The sequence below is a fragment of the Strix aluco genome, chromosome 4 (genome assembly GCF_031877795.1).
Source record: "Strix aluco isolate bStrAlu1 chromosome 4, bStrAlu1.hap1, whole genome shotgun sequence".
NCBI lineage: Eukaryota > Metazoa > Chordata > Aves > Strigiformes > Strigidae > Strix > Strix aluco.
In genome coordinates this window covers 51,628,916-51,646,247 of record NC_133934.1, presented here as the reverse complement: position 1 = coordinate 51,646,247, position 17,332 = coordinate 51,628,916, and the positions used below count along the sequence as shown (strand labels likewise).

Genomic DNA, 17,332 nt, shown 5'->3' with positions numbered 1-17,332 from the left:
CAAGTATGAACTGTGCAGAGATGCTGGAAAAGCAAATAAGTCATCTTTCTGTCAACAAAGTGTCATATTACAGGAGAGTGCAAAATGGAAAGCTTTCTTAATATCTATTCTGATTCAACAACATTGGTTGAAAAATGAGAAACAGAATCGTATTTATCATTATTAATTTTGTGTTGTAATGTTAAAGGAACAACACCCCCTGCCATACCAGCTCCTGAAGCCAGTTTTACTTCACCTGTTTTGAAATCAGTTGAACAGTGCCGACTCAGACCATCTGATGCTTTCTTGAGTTTTTGGAAAGAACAGCAGAAAAAAATCATTATAGAGTTGACAATCATACCATCATCAAAAATGTCAGTCACAGAATAAAGTCAGAGCACAAAGAATGGCACACAAGGAAAGATTTAGCCCACAAATTGCAAGTTGCATTACAACAGCAATAACCAATACAAGGGATAAAAAGCAAAGTTTTAAAAATGGTCCAAACCACATTCTTTGTGTTCATTTCTGTCCTCTGTCAATTCCTCCCATATCTTTAACAATTAAAGTCAACACACCCATAGCCAAGTGATTGTGGTTCTAGGAGTCTCCCAAACCACACAAACAGAAGGTGCACCCAAGCATGTCAGTCATTGTCCTTTCCCAGGCCACACACTCCCAAATCTGTCACGCAGGGGACTCTCCTGTCCCCTTGGATCAGGGACCAGGACATGCTCTTGCTGGGTCTTCATGTTTCCTTTGCTGGTTTCAGGGTTTCTCAGAGAGATTTCCAGTTTACAGGACAGGTGGGAAGAGGTGATCAGTCAACTCTGAGCTCCCAAAGGAATGTCATCTCTCCCCTTCAAACCACCACAAAGTGCTCTTGCTTCCTGATAAAGAACAGGTCTCCCCCACACCTACCAAGCAGAGGGATGTTCTTCCGCTGGAAGTGGCAAATTGGAGGGGACAAAGTAGAGCAGGTGGGCTGATCCTCTCACCAAGTTTTCCCATTTGAGTTGAGACAGTTTTTCAGAACAAACTTGGGCCCCATGGTGTTTCATCTTTTTTCAAGCATTACCTGTAATGAAGACCAACTTTTTCCACTCTGCCTCCTCCAAGAATTACCTTGTCTCTCCCTCTCCTGTGTCACACAACACAAGTTATAATAGCATATATCGGTGGGAAAGGAACCAAGCAGTAGCACAAGGACAAATTGATCTGGCTTAGAAAAATCAGGAATGTATGAAAACATGTTCCTCTCATCATAAAAATCTTTCAATTCTTCTCTTCATGGCAGCAAACCTGATATAAATGCTTAATTGTGATCAAAGGGGTGTGCTGACTGGGTAAAATGTCACTGCCTAGCTAAAGAACAGCTTGAGTCACACAAAAAGAAAGTCAGTGGTAGGACAAAAATACTATCTCAGTGTCTCTGCTGCTCTTTGTTTTATCTTGCTCACCAGCTGCACACATTCCCCCTTCCTTGAGAAGACCTGAATCTATTTGGAAGCATACCTTGAGCTGAGATTTTACCCTCTGGAAATCACACAGTTCCCATGAATGTTAGCTAATGAACCACTGCCCAGAATAAGTTTCCCCTTGTATTTCCTTTTTTTTCCTTAATCTTGCTTTTTTCTATATTTTTCTCCTCTGTTTCAATATCTCTTGTCAAATACTGCTTTTCCTTTGTCACTTGCTGCTTTCCAGTTTTGGATGCTCCCCTCCAGCAGCATGTCAGCCTTCAGCTCACAGCACATTTTCTTTCCTCTCCCTGTGAGGCATTTCCCTTAATGCTGACTTCTCTCACTCCAGTAACATACTTTCTTTTATCATTATCAGGATGCATCCCACAACTAGGCTTTTAAGGGTTTTTTTGTTGTACATTCTCAACAGAGTTTCTCCTTTTCTCCCACTCCCACTTTCATTTTCTGGTGACATTCCTGGGCTCATGCTGTGCAGCCACCTGTTAGGAAGCAGAGAGCAGGAGCCTCTGGGGAACGGACTGTCATATTTATCTGCTCAGCACTAAGTTACGGTTGTGGGCAGGTGGCGTGCAACTCATCACAGCACGAACACAAATGTATTAGACTAGTAGCAATGTTAAAACCATCTAAGGGGTGCAGATCCTGTAGGAAAGAGAAACTGGAAATCTGAAACAGAGCCACATGTCTACCAGAGGAACATAAGTGAACTCTTGACAGTGTAATTATACTCGACAGAGCACTCAAAAATAAGAACTATCCTTAAGAATCAAGCTGCTTGTATTAATCTTGTTGGGAAAACTGTTTTAAATGGTATTGGTACAAAGGAAGGAGAGGCCAGACAAAGCAAGATGCTTTCCTTTTGTTTTCATTGGGTTTGTCTTTAAGTCTTGAATTGGTACCCTTCTGTACATCTGCACATTACAATAATTATCAAATTAGCCCTGTAAATCCTGAACTCATTCCATTTGGTCAGATAAAAGGATTGTGAAGAAACATGCTCAATAAAGACATTTAATTTGGAGGATTTTAGATTTCCAAGAATATCTGGCAATTCAAGTAAAAATGGCAACATACAAGTAAATCAGAGTGAGTTTCCAAAGCAAAATGTCACTATTTTCTGAAAGATTAGAGCAGTTCAACAATCTGGATAGTTTTATGGAGGAATTGGGTTCACAGCACCCAGGAAAATAGAGGGAAAATTTGTGACTTCAAAATGTGCAATTTAGATCTGCTAGCTGCAAAGAGAATTAGTCCTGTAATGCAACAGGGTGTGAAAATGGGGAGATTTTTTAAAAGGGTTGCTACTGTTTCTGTGAAAGCATTTTTGTATCTATGTATTTGAACAAAGCCTCTTTGAATTTTGAAGTGTTTAACTTCAAAAGTTTTGGGGACTCCAGAGGAACACATAGTTTCGAGGTAACTGAAACTGTGTGACAAAGAGTCCCACTCCAACAAGAAAGTATCAGACATCAATCCCAGGAGGAAAGGAAAACAGAATCATTCAATGTATTTTAAATTACTTTTCACAATCAAAATGTGTAAAGCCATGTATGGCACCAGATTAGGAGCTAGGATCTCTCCAGTTACCAGTAAGTGTGGCTTTACTGAGGTTAGTTTTTATGCTGAGAGACATAGAAGTCTCTCATTTATCTTTGGCTCTGGGTGTCTGTGGCACTTTCTGGTTCCATGTGAAACCCACCATCTAGAAATTGTTTTTGTTTGCACCACTCTCAGGCTGGGAGTCCCCAAGCTGGGCAGAAAAGCCCAGGCTGGTGAGATGGAAATTGCAATTGCAATCCCTGTGTCACAGAAAGAGACTGTGTGGGATTCACTGCAGAAAGATTGAAATACTGCAAAAGTATTGACCACTTTGGAGATGAACTGCTGGAGATGAACAGATCAATTCTGTCAGGTTTGAGAGAAAGGTCCAACAACATCAGCACTTGCAGCATGCTGTTCTCAGCACACACAAGCATATGACTGGTGCTGTAACTCTGCGGAGGATAGTCATCGTGCTGGGGAAAGATCAGAACCCAAACAAAAATTTCTCATTAAAGGTGTTAGCTGGGAAGTGACTTCATAACCAAGCTGTCATTGCCAGCACTTTTGAAAATAATTGTGGGAAGAAAAGTAGTGAATTGGATGGTGATGAAAGATTACTCCAATACAGTCCTTTTACCATCAGACATCATTATTTTAGTCAATAGCTGAGAAGCAAGAGCTATCCAGTTTACAAAGACAGCAGCATACCTGGTTATAGGCAACACTTCATGCTGAGATCAGTGATCCACACTAAGACCATCAGTGGCTTAGGAGCAAGTTACCAGCATTCACTAGTCACACTCTTCATAGATGGCAAACAGACATTGCTCTTCATAACACTCACACTGGTTGCAGGCTGTGAAACTCATGATTGTATCTTAGAGTGTCCTGAAGGTGAAAAGGTACACACACAACAGGAGACTAGCAAGAAAAGGACTTGAGCAGGAACCTGGCTCTTAACCTGTCAACACTGTCAGGCACTTCTACTTCTCTGATATTTCAAATTTTCATATGCCTCCTGTAAATGTTAATTTACTTCTGTCAAACACATTGTTCTTTTCAAAATCATTGCAGTAAAGTACCTGCTGTCCACATGTTGCTCCATATAGCTCTATCCCAACAGACAGCAGGAGCGACACACATACAGTTCGATATTTATTCCTTGCTGTAACTACCTAAGCCTGAAGTTTTAAAAATTTTGCCACACTAATATCACCATTATCACTGCTCTCTGTATGCAGAAAGAATAGCCTTCCTCCCTCCTAAAAGTTCAATACAGTTAGCAGAACTAAAGGACTACAAAACCAACTCTCCATTTTCAGCTTCCCTCAATATATACTGAAAAATTGTTCGACATTTTTTGCTACTATCTTTGAAGTCAGTCTTGAGATTTTTAACTGCAAAGTGCAATCTCATTATTTTCTTAAACAAATATTTTTGTACTAGATATTACTTGGCTTAAATTTGATTTAGCAGTTCTCATTTAGATAAGGATTGAACGTTTTCCATGGTAAGTTATTGCAAAAGTGTATTCAGAATTGCATGCAGCTGACATCAGGTAATTTGACATGAGATGGACACTTCACTCAATTAATTTATTTTTATCAGTGTTCATAAGCCAAAGGAAGCTCTGTACATACACATCAATGCATAAGCTGGAGTTAGACTTGTTAAATACCAGTTTGTAAGTGATACCCCAGTTCTGATCTAATACCTGGAGATGGCACAATTAGAGCTGAGATTGCCCAAGATGCCCAGATGCCCCCAACTTAATCATGTCCTTCTCAGTAACAAAGCAAGCATGCTATTCACATCCACTCAGATTCAGTCTTGCTGTTCCCATTGATAGTTTTCCTTGAAAGTTTCAGAAGTCACATGATTCTTCATTCAGTACCTCCCTTCTGCTTTCAGCTGGGCATCAAGACTTTACCTGTGTTTAAATGCTTTAATTAAAGCTAATTTTACATATCTATATGTCTTGCCATTCATCCTCTGTCTTCAGTAAATAGAAAGTTTCCCTGATCAGCACAGAAGAGAATTTTTCACCTGACACTCAGCAGTGGTTAAAAGCTCTACAAGTCTATCCTGTACACCAGGCCACAAATTTACGTACCAGCTCTTGACTAACTCTTCCTGCACTGTTTTTAATTACTCTCTGGTTTTAACTGTCCTCTTCCACCTTTGTATCTTTGAACCTGCTTCTAATCCTGTTTTTCAAAACCTGCTGGCTATAGCTTTTTTCTGGGCAGTATTGCTGGCAACCAACAGTGTATCTTAACCTGAAAAGATCTCCAAGTGTTTTTATAACAGGCCAATTATTTTTCTCTGTCAGTAGAGAGCCTTTGATGTACACATGTGGTCTCATTAACAGTCACTGGGAAAATAACCTCAGAGAGTATAATCTGCAGACAGAGGTATGAAACAAACTACCAAATGAGTCAGGTGGAATATACATCTGTAAAAATGAAAAGCATGGCATGAAGTGGCATGAAGTTTAAAACAGGGGACCACTAGACAGCTTCTCAGCCATGTGCATTTTCTCCTCTGACAAAAGTGTGTATCACCTGGTTGAAACGTAGTTTCTTCCCACCAGCTTTTCATGTTATTGCTGGGGGGGGGGGGGGGGGGGGGGAAGAAAAAAAAAAAGGAGCCACACACAAATAACAGCAAAGTAACACTGTGTTTGTGTACAAATAGATTGAAAGAATATTCTATCCCTTCTTCCACACAAGCTTTTGGGAGTTTTGTAGTGTACTATAACAGAACTAAAATTACAGTAATCGGGGTGCCTGTAGGGCTTAGACAACTAAAAATAATTCTTTTTTTTAAAAAAAAAATGAGCTTATTTTAAGGCTCAGAAGTCTGGTGCAAGGATATCGCATCATAAACAATTTCCAAAGTCACCGCAGTCTGGTCATTCTCAAAACCAACAGGGAAATAGAAAGAAATGCAGGGTAGGAACCAGGAAAGGCTGAGAAAAGGCAGGGCCATGGTTCAGCTCAGAGTCACAGTGAATGCACACAGGTGCTGTGAAAGCCTGAAGCCCATGTACAGAGTGCTCCTAGCACGGGGCTCCACCGGAGCAGTGGTTCAAGCTCTCAGCCTCCACTGATATTTGTAGTGAGGCTTTGTACTTGTGTGGTAACATCACATGCCCACCAAATAAACTTCATATCACACCATAGAGGTGAAGTCCCACAAGAAAATCTACTTCACACAGCGAAACATGGAAACTGGTTTCCTAGACAACAACTCCATGAGAAAAGTTAGTTTCTATTCTGAAATAATTCAAAATTAAGCCTTTCTATGCCATAGGGGAGACAGCTATAAAGGCTCACCTTTCATACAGCTCCTCTCATCTGGGCATCGTATTTGTTGATGAACACTCTCCCTTTGAGAGTGGTTGAGTATATTAAAATATCTTAGTTTTAATTTATTTTTCTCTTCATCTTTATTTAGGAAGGCATATGTATTGTTATTTATGCATTTTCTTTAAAGCTTTCAAATGTTTAACTTTGCAGATATTTGCTAGATAAAAAAACAACTTGCAGACTGTTTAATATGTGGTTGTTTGTAAGGTACATCAAAAATTTATTTTATGCTTTACTAGGTACAAACAGGGGCTGTGTTATTTCCCTGGTTTATGCATCTGCGCCTTTCCTTCACAATTACTTAAATATCTAAACTTCCTTTGGGGAACATGGCCATATGTACTAGTTAAGTCAACATGCAAACCTATGCAAACAAGACAAGCCCACAGACAAGTTGAAGGGTAGACCTAGATCTATGTCATTTGCTCTAGAAGCTGGGAGTTCCTCACAACTCTCATCATATTTCTGTTTAGTTTACGCAAATAATTCAGTGTGTAAAGGGATGACCTTTTAGCACTTTTTGGCCAAGATAGGCTGTATTTAATATATTGCTGATGGCATTCCACAGTTTCCTTTGGTGCCTTTTAACTTTTAGTAAGATCTCTCTCCTTTTCCTGTAAGCACAGTTCCTGTTTTTCCAGAATTAAATGTATATGATAGTGTGGACCTATTAACAAGCTGTAGTAATGCCCAGGTGTTGGGGCCAAGGTAACAGAGCAATAAACTTAGACCCTAGAAATTATTGACAAAAACCATACTTGATGTCTACTATGTTCTTCTAGAACAAAATATATTTTAAATATGCTGAACCTGAACATTAGCTCTTGTTTGTAGAAGCTGGTAATAGCACTTTCTTTGTCAGAAAGTGATCATAAACAATTTTCTCACGTGTATTTTTTCACTGCAGTAAGTAACAATAAGTAGCCTAGCAATGGATAGCTGAACTTTTTTTTTCCCCAAGGCAATTTGCAGAAGAGTCAGAATAGTCAGATAAAGCTGAAGATAATTCTCTGTCTAAATATGTCCATCATTCTAGTAATATTTTTTTTTTGTCAGTCTTCTTGACTTTGCATTTAGGTAAGAAGGAAGAATGCTCTAGCAGATGTTTAGTGTCACATGTGTGTTTTCATTTGAGACATACAAGCCTTCATCATGCTAAATCTGTGTGGATGTGAGATATACTGGTTTCCAATAATGGATTCAAAGAGCTTTCAAAAAGCTTTTGGTATTATAAAGAACTTCTGAGCATTTCAGATCATGTGCATGGTATCTCCCAATTCCTGCAGATCTGAATAGCAAGTTTTCTGGAAGTACTTGTACGCTGTTTGTAAACAGCTATGGTCTGTTTTGTTTGCAACTTGCATTTTCTAAGATAAGAATCTTCAACAGCAACCACCACAATAAATATTTTCAGAAACACTTCAGATTGTTTACATGTAATATGTGAATGCAAAAGACTGTTTTCAGCTAGCAGCCACCACAGATTTCCGGGGGTGGAAAGCAGGGCAAGGAAGTTCATTACGAGCCAGTGTGTTGGTTGTAACATATCTATAGCGACTTCAGCTAGGAAGCAGCTTGCTGATGAAGTTTTCTTACCAAGCACTCTTGACTGGAGTCCTGTCTAAAGACAGTGTTTCATTATATTTCACTCTAGACAACTCCCCTGCTATTACTGCCATCATACAAAAAGGAAGAACGGCAGCTTTGCAAAGAAAAAATGGCTACAATGGGATTTCTGCTGTATATTTTAAATACAAAGTGGTGATAAATACTTCTTACAGAATGTTGATGAAAATGTGATTAAGCCAGGAAGACTTAGTAAGTACAAAAACTTTCTCCACAATAACTAAGCAAGATTTTTGTCTTCTGCTTCTGATAACACTCTAGCATGGGAAGAGGAGTATGGGGCTCAGGCTTTCTAGCAGTCAGCTGAGAGTGGAAAGAAACATGGATTAAACAAATTAAAACTGGATGAAAAAATGTAGACCTTGCTAACTCTGTGATACACCTGATGGCCTGAAAGGGTTAATGAAATCCATGGAGCTGCTAGGCAATAGTTCCTTCACCCAAGTGGCAGCCACCAATTAAAGATGTGTAAAGCCATGGTATACATTTTTGTTCTTTGGAAACATCGGAGCATTTTTTTTCTTATTTTATTTTGCACTCTTCTGCTCACCTGTTGTTTAGCTGCTAGGAAGATTCAGCTTTGCAAATGTCTCAATGCACTTGTTATCCCACTGTCAAAGGTACTTATTCATCAGATACTCACTGATTTGGGTGGGATTTAGCTGCAGTGTTGCTTCTAATAGAAGCACTCAGGTTAATGCCTGAATTCAGAAATAATGGCTTTCTTCCCACTTGCTGCCAATGTAGATGTTATTATCTCGGAAAAAAAGAAAATAATTGAACAAAAATATCCCAGATATATGGCCAGAAGGCAATACCCATAAGTCGGCATCGGGCAGGCATGTGTTAGCAGGGAAGTTTGGCATGAGCTGGAGCAGAGCAGGGTTGTGCTGGCTATTCAGCTAGAAAAGGTATGTGAAGAAAATAAACTGCTGATCTCAGTGGGAATGCTAAGTATATGAGGGTCTGGGGAATGCGTTCAGCGATAACTTGGTTGGTATAGGTGAGGAAATGATAATGCAGGCTCCGAAGTAAATTGGATGGGCTTGTCAAAGCCAAACCAGACAAAATGTTGCCATGGTTATTGAGTCACCCAAATAAAGAGAACACCGCTCACTCTGAAGTACAAAGGCTCAGGATGGCTTTGTGGTCCCTCGCAGGGGCTGTGGGTAGAGATGAACGTTCAGATCCGCTGCCTGCTGTCATTAGGGAATGCAAATCAGAGTGTGCAAATGAAAGCTGAGGGGTGACAAGGCGCCTCAGGAACCAGCTTTCCTGGTTGATGCCTAAAAAGTTCTCCTGGGAGTTCAGACTGATTGCTGTCTATTCTGCATAACGGGTAGGCTGACTGATTTTATTGATCCTCAGTTATTTTTCAATATTGTTTGCTTCATTAGTCCAGGCAGCCCAGGTACATAGGCACAGGCCCATAAATAAGCTTCAGCTGCCAATGCAAACCTATCTTCACAGTGAAGAACCTGCATTTTAGTTTTTTAACAATAGACAAAGTCACATATACTTAGTTTTAATACATCCGAGGCAAGATTTGAATGGATTATTGCACAGTATAAAAAGGGGAGTGTACATTTATTATATTTTTAAAATATTATTATTTCTTCCATATTTTAAATAGTACAACTAGAATTAGCTTCAGTACTATTTTCTATTAGGGAAATTATTTTTATATGTTTTACTCCTACAGATGTGGTTTTAATCAGAAATCTTACTCTACCCCAATGAATTTGGTGAGAAAAAAAGGAGAAAGAGGAAGGAAAACCAGTATAATGACACAGAAAGTATCTGGCTGCTAGGGGAAAATAGCGCCTGTGAATACGAGGACCCGGCTTGAAGAATTTAGTGGCAAGTGTAGCAAGGGCGAAGAAAGTCACATTAAAACAGAGATGCAGTCTCTGGTGGGTCATTTGAATTTCATCTGCAGGGTAATTTTCATGCCATTTAGCCACAGTCACAGCAGGAATAAAGAGGACTAAACACATTAAAATGACAAAATCATACAAGGAGGGATTGGGGCTTGTGGTCATTATATTTGATAAAATTCAATGATACAGTAGTCTGAGCTAGTGGCGTATTAAATATTTTGAGTGCTTACAGAAAAATACGGTATGCAACAGGAGAAAGGGCTGTAGCACACTCATTCAAGGTTCCTAGTACATTAAGAATCCATCAGGTACGGAGAAGAAAGGATTTCTGGCCTCAAAATCCTAAAACAAAGCAAAAATACAAACACAGCAAAACATCCTAACCTGTAAAAAGATTTGCAGTTGACCCTTAGAGTAGCAGCTCTGTTTTTTCATATCTTTCAAGGAAGCATAGGATATTTTAATAATTGTTTGTGTGCTGCAAGATCCCTTAACAATTAATTAGTGGATCCAGGGCCTCAGAAAATGGACTTGGATTGAAAGATTTCATCAATTCTCAACTGCTGTCCTTAAGCACAAGCCATGGTAGGATGCCCCCCTGGAGTCAGGTGAACGCTGTTCAGTGCTACATGCCGCTGTAGTTCAGGTAGCCAGTGCACACAGGCACAGGCCCCCAGACATACTTCGGTACCCATGGTCCAGGTGGAGGATGCGCATTTCAGTTTCAAACAAGAAAGTGTGCTTTGTCATGATTTAACCCCAGCCAGCAACTAAGCACCATGCAGCTGCTCGCTCGCTTCTCTCCTCTCCCAGTGGGATGGGGGGAGGATTGAAAAAAAGTAAAACTTGCAGGTTGAGATAAGAGCAGTTTAATAACTAAAATTTAAATAATAATAATAATAAAATATAATAATAATAGTAATGAAAAGGAATATAATAAAAAAGAGAGAGAAATAAAACCCAAGAAAAGACAATGCAGTTGCTCACCGTCCACTGACCGATGCCTGAGCAGCGATCAGCCCCTCCCAGCCAACTCCCCCCAGCTCATATACTGAGCAGGATGTTCTATGGTATGGAATATCCCTTTGGCTAGTTCAGATCAGTTGTCCTGGCCATGCTCCCTCCCAGCTTCTTGTGCACCTGCTCTCTGGCAGAGCATGGGAAACGGAAAAATCCTTAACTTAAGATAAGATCTACTTAGCAACAATTAAAACATCAGTGTGCTAGTGACATTATTCTCACACTGAATCCAAAACACAGCACTGTACAAGCTACTAGGAAGAAAATTAACTCCGCCCTAGTTGAAACCAGGACAAGTTTTATACACCTGAGGAAAGATGCTGTGAATTCTCTTATCCACATACTGCACAGAAGAATTCAGTCATTTCATGCATGCTCATCTTAAGATCTGGTAAGGTACCTTAAGTAATACTAAGAAGAGAGCTGAAGATTCTCATGTGTTTTCAAGAAAAGTTCCTGACAGTGGAAAACAAAATAATTCAGGGAGCTTCAAAACATTCTGGGCTTCAGTAAACTGGCATAGATCCCTGGAGCACAGTGATTAACAATAACTGAATATAAGGGCCAGGGAAGGAGAGTGTATGCTCCTTTAAGGGCAGCTGGTCAAAGGAGCCATAAACAAGAACGTGCAGAGACAAACCTGCCTGCCACATAGTAAGGGAGGCAGTGATGAGAACAAACCTGGTTGGTGGCACTAATTGGTAAGGACACATGTAGTGTGAGAAACTTTATTTTTTCAGCTGGGAGGATAAGGAAAAGGAAGAAGACAAACACACAGAGACGTAAAGCCTGCTCAGTTAGCATTAACAAAGGCAATAACCAGAAACAAACCTGTTCAGTCACACCAGTCGATGGGATATCAAGAAACTGCAGCAACCCAGGACCTTGCAACTGATAAGGATGCGAACCTGAGGGTTTGGGGTTTTTTTCAGGCAGTCATAGCATGAGCTAAATTTTTTTTTTTTTTTTTATTGGATTGGTGCTTGGAAATGACATTCTGGTTTATGGAGACTGAAGGTCATTTCATCTTGCCTTGGTAGTTAGTTAATGTAATACAGAAAAAAACAAAATCATAGATTTATAGAGCTCAAACTTAGAAAAGTACTATGATTATCTCATTTAACCTTGTGTATTTCATAGGCCAAAGTTTACACGTAAAATCTGTGTGAAGCCACTATAACCATGTTTGCTCAAAAACATATCACCTAAGGAAAATCCAACTGTGGTTTAAATGCTTCTAGCAACAGAGATTCCAGCAAATCCATTATAATGTTTTTCCCATGACTAATTATATCCACTGCTAAAAATGAGCATCTTATTTCTAATCTGAATGTATCAACATGAAGATTTTAAGTATTCCCTCTTCTTTTTTGTCTGCTAGATAAAAAACCCCTTTATCATCATACTGGTTACATATAAAATCATGAACCAACTAAACGCTGACATATCAAGGTATGTGGTAATAATGTCAGCCAAAATGAAATAGAAATATATTTTTTCCAGACAGAATATATACATGTGATTATCACTCGATACAATGACTTAAGTAGTAACCCAGCATCTGAGCCATCAAAATCTATCCATCACCTTTGGTATGCACTCAGGTTGTAAAGGAATAATGAAATCCAGCTTTTATTTGTCTTGAGAACTGATTCTCAAGCAACCTCATGTAAGTATGTTTATGCAACATAAATGCAGAACTTAAGCAGATTTGTGCTTCCCAGCCATGCTTATATAAGAAAGATGCTTATTTTCCCCCCATCTCCAACCTGTGGACTCTCTTTGTAGATGTGCACAGGGCTACAACCAAGCAACTTCTTAGAGAATCAGCATTTCAAACGCCATCACTTTGGTTACTCTGAGAAACTTACTGTTGTTAAAGGAACAAAGTATTTAAAGGCAAAGATAAATTCACATGCAGGTTGCTTCATTTGATGGTAACTGGTTACATTTGTGACTGAATTAGGTACGATACAACAAGTAACCACTAAACGTAGTTACTGGTGGATACTTGGCTGGTATAGAGCCAGTTGCCAGTCTGAGCCATACTTCTTGACCATAATTTAACTCTAATAAAGCATTTCCAGTAATTACTCTGTCAGTGTACTTGTTACTATGGATATTTTCAGCCTGAAAACTGAGTTTGTCTATTCCATCAATGACCAGATAGCCAGAGGCACGTGGACTAAATGATTCAATGGTATATTCAAAAACATAGACCCCCAGATATGGAATATGGAACTTCCCGGTTGCTGGGGCAAATGAAGCTCCATAGTTGACATCCAGATTGTTAAATCTGATGGGTCCTGGAGTCGTCATTCCATATGTATGAGAGGCAAAAAAAGCCACCATAGGTGCATATCTGTATGATCCTTTTGAAAAATCTGGAAAGAAATAAAGAACAATTTCAAGTAATGTTACACTGTAGAAAGGCAACTCGGACCAGCCAGAAGGTCAAAAGCAGCTTTTTATGAAGTCACATCATCCAGTAGCTTGAGCAATGGAAACACAGTACTTCTACATAAACACTGAGGTGTTTTGCATTGTATAAAAAGTAATTTTCTTCACAATTAGTCATAGGTGTATCCAGAAAAGAATAATTTTAGAAGCAGCAAGGGAACTTTATGTTTGTCTATACTATGTTATCATTAAGGGAATTGCTATTTTTGTTTTCTTTCTTCCCCCTTCCCTCCAAGTTTTTCCCACCCCAGGATCTCTTTCATTGTTCATCTGTGTGCACTGAAGACAAGGCATTTTTCCACAAATCTTGGAAAAACACTGAAGAGGTTTAGCACTCCTGATGTTAAATGAGGGAATAAAAGTATATGCTTTTCTCTTCAAGCTGAGCCACACACTGTGATTCCCTGCCACTGTACAAATGATTTTGTTCACTATTCATATGCTGTCATGAGTGAGAATCAGCCAAATGGCTGCTGAAAGCTGCATAAAATTCACATTCCATGTGGCCTAGATGTAAATTATTTATTTGTTTTCTGGACCGAATAAGCACACTTTCCACTTTTCTTTTTTGAAATATCTTTCACAGGCTGCATTCTTTGCTGATGAAAATCAGAGGCATGCCTAAAATGACTCCTTGAGGCCATAGTCCCGCAGATCATGGTAGCTGATGGTATTTATAGAGCATTTATGGCCATGCTGAAGCTAGTATTCCCCAGTGATGTGATTTTACCTCCCCCTTCAAATTCCATGATACCATGTTCAAATACATCTATTGCACACCCTCCCACTCTGCACAATTCAGCAGGGAGCTTTCCAGTTATTACGGCTGGTCCCAGCCCAATTTAATCCCATCGTCTGGTCATATTAAAGAAAGAGATCATGAGTCACCCACGGGGATTGATGTCTTCAGCACCAAAACACAGGACACTACTACTTGAGTTTGCGCTCATTAAAGTGAAATGTGAGACCTTTGACCAGCTAACGCTCTCTAATTAGGCCCTGGGGCAGAGGCCCGTACTGCTAGCATATTGCGCTACTAAATTCTTTACTTGCCGACACTCAGAGAATTGTCGTTCACCAGCTTCATACTGCAGTTGACTCCTCCAAAGGGGTGGCGACAAGCACAAATAAAACTCTGTCTGTCGTTGATACAGGTTCCTCCATGCTGGCACGGGGAACTGGCACAAGCTGAATACTGCCCTGTGATAGAGAGGGAAGAAAACCAATCACCCCAGTTGCAATGTCATTACAGTGACACTTTCAAGTTTTCAATATTTTGGAAAGCCTCTTTGTCAATTCATAAAGCCAGTGGAATTTCTGCTGACGTTCTGTGTGAAGGCCAACTTCAGATCCTGTCCAGGCTGTTCAGACCCTTTGCTAGTCCAGCCTCCCTCTTTGCCTGAACACAGCATACCCTCAGCTAGCCAAGATACTCAGAATTACCTATAAATGCTGAGTTCTGCTTGTCTCAGACGGTCAAGAACATGTAATAAGATGAAAGATACTACAAATCTAACTTCTTTAGAGCATCTCACTCAACAAACGTTAGAAGAATCATCAAAAGTTTGGGATATCTGAACAGTTGTGATTGTACAGTCCAAGAAATCCCCATCAACAAACACCAACCTTTTCTTGCTCATTTCTCCCTTCCCGTCCTCCTTAATTTAATGACCTTCCTCCCTGCAATGCAGGTGTAAAGCCAGCAAAGCCTGGCTACAGCCAAGCATTAGGAAATTCTCCTTCTGCTGTTCCCTATGCAAGTCTTTCCATAATAATCTAAGGCAGGGTGGCCCTACAGGTGCTCCTTAGGACAGATTCATTCTGGAGGATACTCATGCTCATAAGGAGATGGTGGGGCTGAGAACCCACCCCTCCTTGCCACAGCCTGACACGGACACCTGCAGCCCTCCTTCTTTCCTTTCTGTATGGTAGCCCTCAGACACTACATCAAAACAAGACACAAGTAAAAATCAGGCTGTCTGCAATCATGATTAAAGAAATATGTTGGACCAGCTAATTAATCTTTACTAACAATGGGAATGTGTTGAGAGAGGCTTGGAGCTGGGTATACCACAGGAGCCCCTCAGAAACAAACAGCAAACTTGGAAGAGACAATACTGACATATCCAGTTTTAGTTCCTTCTTTTGGTGAGACAAAAGAAATGTTTTCCTGCTGGTTCAGGCAAATCTGTGCTTTGGTTTGGTTTCACTAGTGCAGGCATGGAAGGCTGCTCTTTTTGAACAGAGCCAACTTATCCTTGGGCATTTATCAAAACACAGATTTTGTACTGCTGGTGTATAGGTTGGACTGTCCTGTCCAACATTACTCACCCAGATGTGTCACAACCATTGCAGGAGAGTCTGGCTACTGGTGAGGAAAGATCTTAAATGCTATTCAAACCACTTTCAGTACTTGTCCTTGCCCATAAATAACTCAATTCCAGTATATCTGCCAAGATTGTTATAAAAGTTTTATACTGTAAGCAACACAAATTATACCAAACAGGTGGTTTTGCAGAGCACCCTCACTGAGGATGTCCTTGCCTTTCTTCCTGACTATGTATGAGCTGGCCCAATCATGCCCAGCCGATACAGAGAAATCTGTCAGTCCAGTGCTGCTGAGCTCTGAGACAGCAGCTACTGAGTGTAATTGTATGATGTGTTGTCATAGCAGTTTGGGGAGAAGAACACTCAGGCCACATTAAAAATTAAATATTGCTATGAAAAATTCTGAACAGAAAGCATTTCCAAGTCATGCTTTCTTCCTTTTTCTTGCCTTGGTCAAATAAAAGTTAGATGTTTTAGAAAATGAACCTTTTCATTGCCAGGAATGACCAGCAGAGCTCTGGAAAGAGAACTCCACACAGTCCTGTGATGGTAAATCTAGATTAGTAGGTGGGAACTGAAAAAGCCTTTCATAAAAGGGTCTACCTATTGGCAGGGAAACGCTGAACCAGATCTTCACATAGATATTTCAGTAATACCCACAGTTATCTTCAGATTCCCATCCAGCCATTTCACAGACTGCTGCATTAAGGCAAACTATTTCTGTGAGAAATTTTAGTTCAGCGAGCAGAATGCTAAAGCACACTGTACAGTGCCACTTGAATTTGCACTGATGGAGCATATGGACTTAAAAACACTACAGTAATTCTTTTCACAGAAAATAATGTCCATCCCATAATGCCTGAAATAAAGCAATTTAGGACTGTCATGACTGGGGTCACAGCACAGGCAACTGGACATGAGGAAATAATGTTTTTCTTACTCAGATAATAGTTTTGCTGCACACTTAATTGAAGTTATTTTTCACTCATATTTACCAAGCATCCACATATTTACCAAGTGTGAAAGGAAAGCAGAAAAGGAAGGAAAACAGCTGATTGTGCTGACTGTATCATATTCCCAAAATACAAAAGCTTTGTGTAAGAACACGGCAGCCTCTCTGTTAATTGGCTTCTGCTTATCATAAACAAGAAGTAAATCCAAGAAACAGGAAAAAGATCACAGAAAGGAAATGATAATGAGATGACACTAGTGTTTTAACAGTCTGCTGAGGGATGATTTTGCTTGAACTTAACCCTGGAGTTAAATCAAATTCAGACATAGCTTTACCTACAATAAATTAACACTCCAGGTGCAGCATTGCTTAACAGTAGCTGGGGAGCCTGCTCCATTTGCTAGAACTAGGAGAAGCTGCAAAGAGATTCAAGTCAAGTTAGGATTTTCAGAGTAAAAGGCAAATGCCCTAGATCTCCACTGAGTGGGTGACTATGTAACTTCCATGGGATCTTACAATAGCATGTTTTTGCTGTCAATTCTGGATGAGGCTTCCCCTCTGCCCAGGATTTCCTTTTTATTTTTCCTTGCTGAAGGGCAGCCTGAGACACTATGTCCATATTCTCTGCTTGGGGTAAAGATGCCAAGAGGTTCAAGTTAGGAAAGGATTTCCTACTATAGTACGTATCCT

At 39.9% G+C, this 17,332-nt stretch overlaps 1 protein-coding gene across 1 annotated transcript in view; it reads right to left on the bottom strand.

Annotated features, from left to right (window-relative positions):
- Positions 1–10,815: 10,815 nt before the first annotated feature.
- The window catches only part of MMRN1 (multimerin 1), a 46,915-nt gene continuing 40,398 nt past the window's right edge, over positions 10,816–17,332 (bottom strand). The window contains exons 7-8 of the mRNA XM_074821426.1: positions 14,416–14,562; positions 10,816–13,286 (exon numbers count right to left, since the gene is read on the bottom strand). Coding sequence (XP_074677527.1) covers positions 12,865–13,286; positions 14,416–14,562 — 569 coding nt within the window. The 3' untranslated portion in view covers positions 10,816–12,864. The remainder of the gene's footprint in view (positions 13,287–14,415; positions 14,563–17,332) is intronic.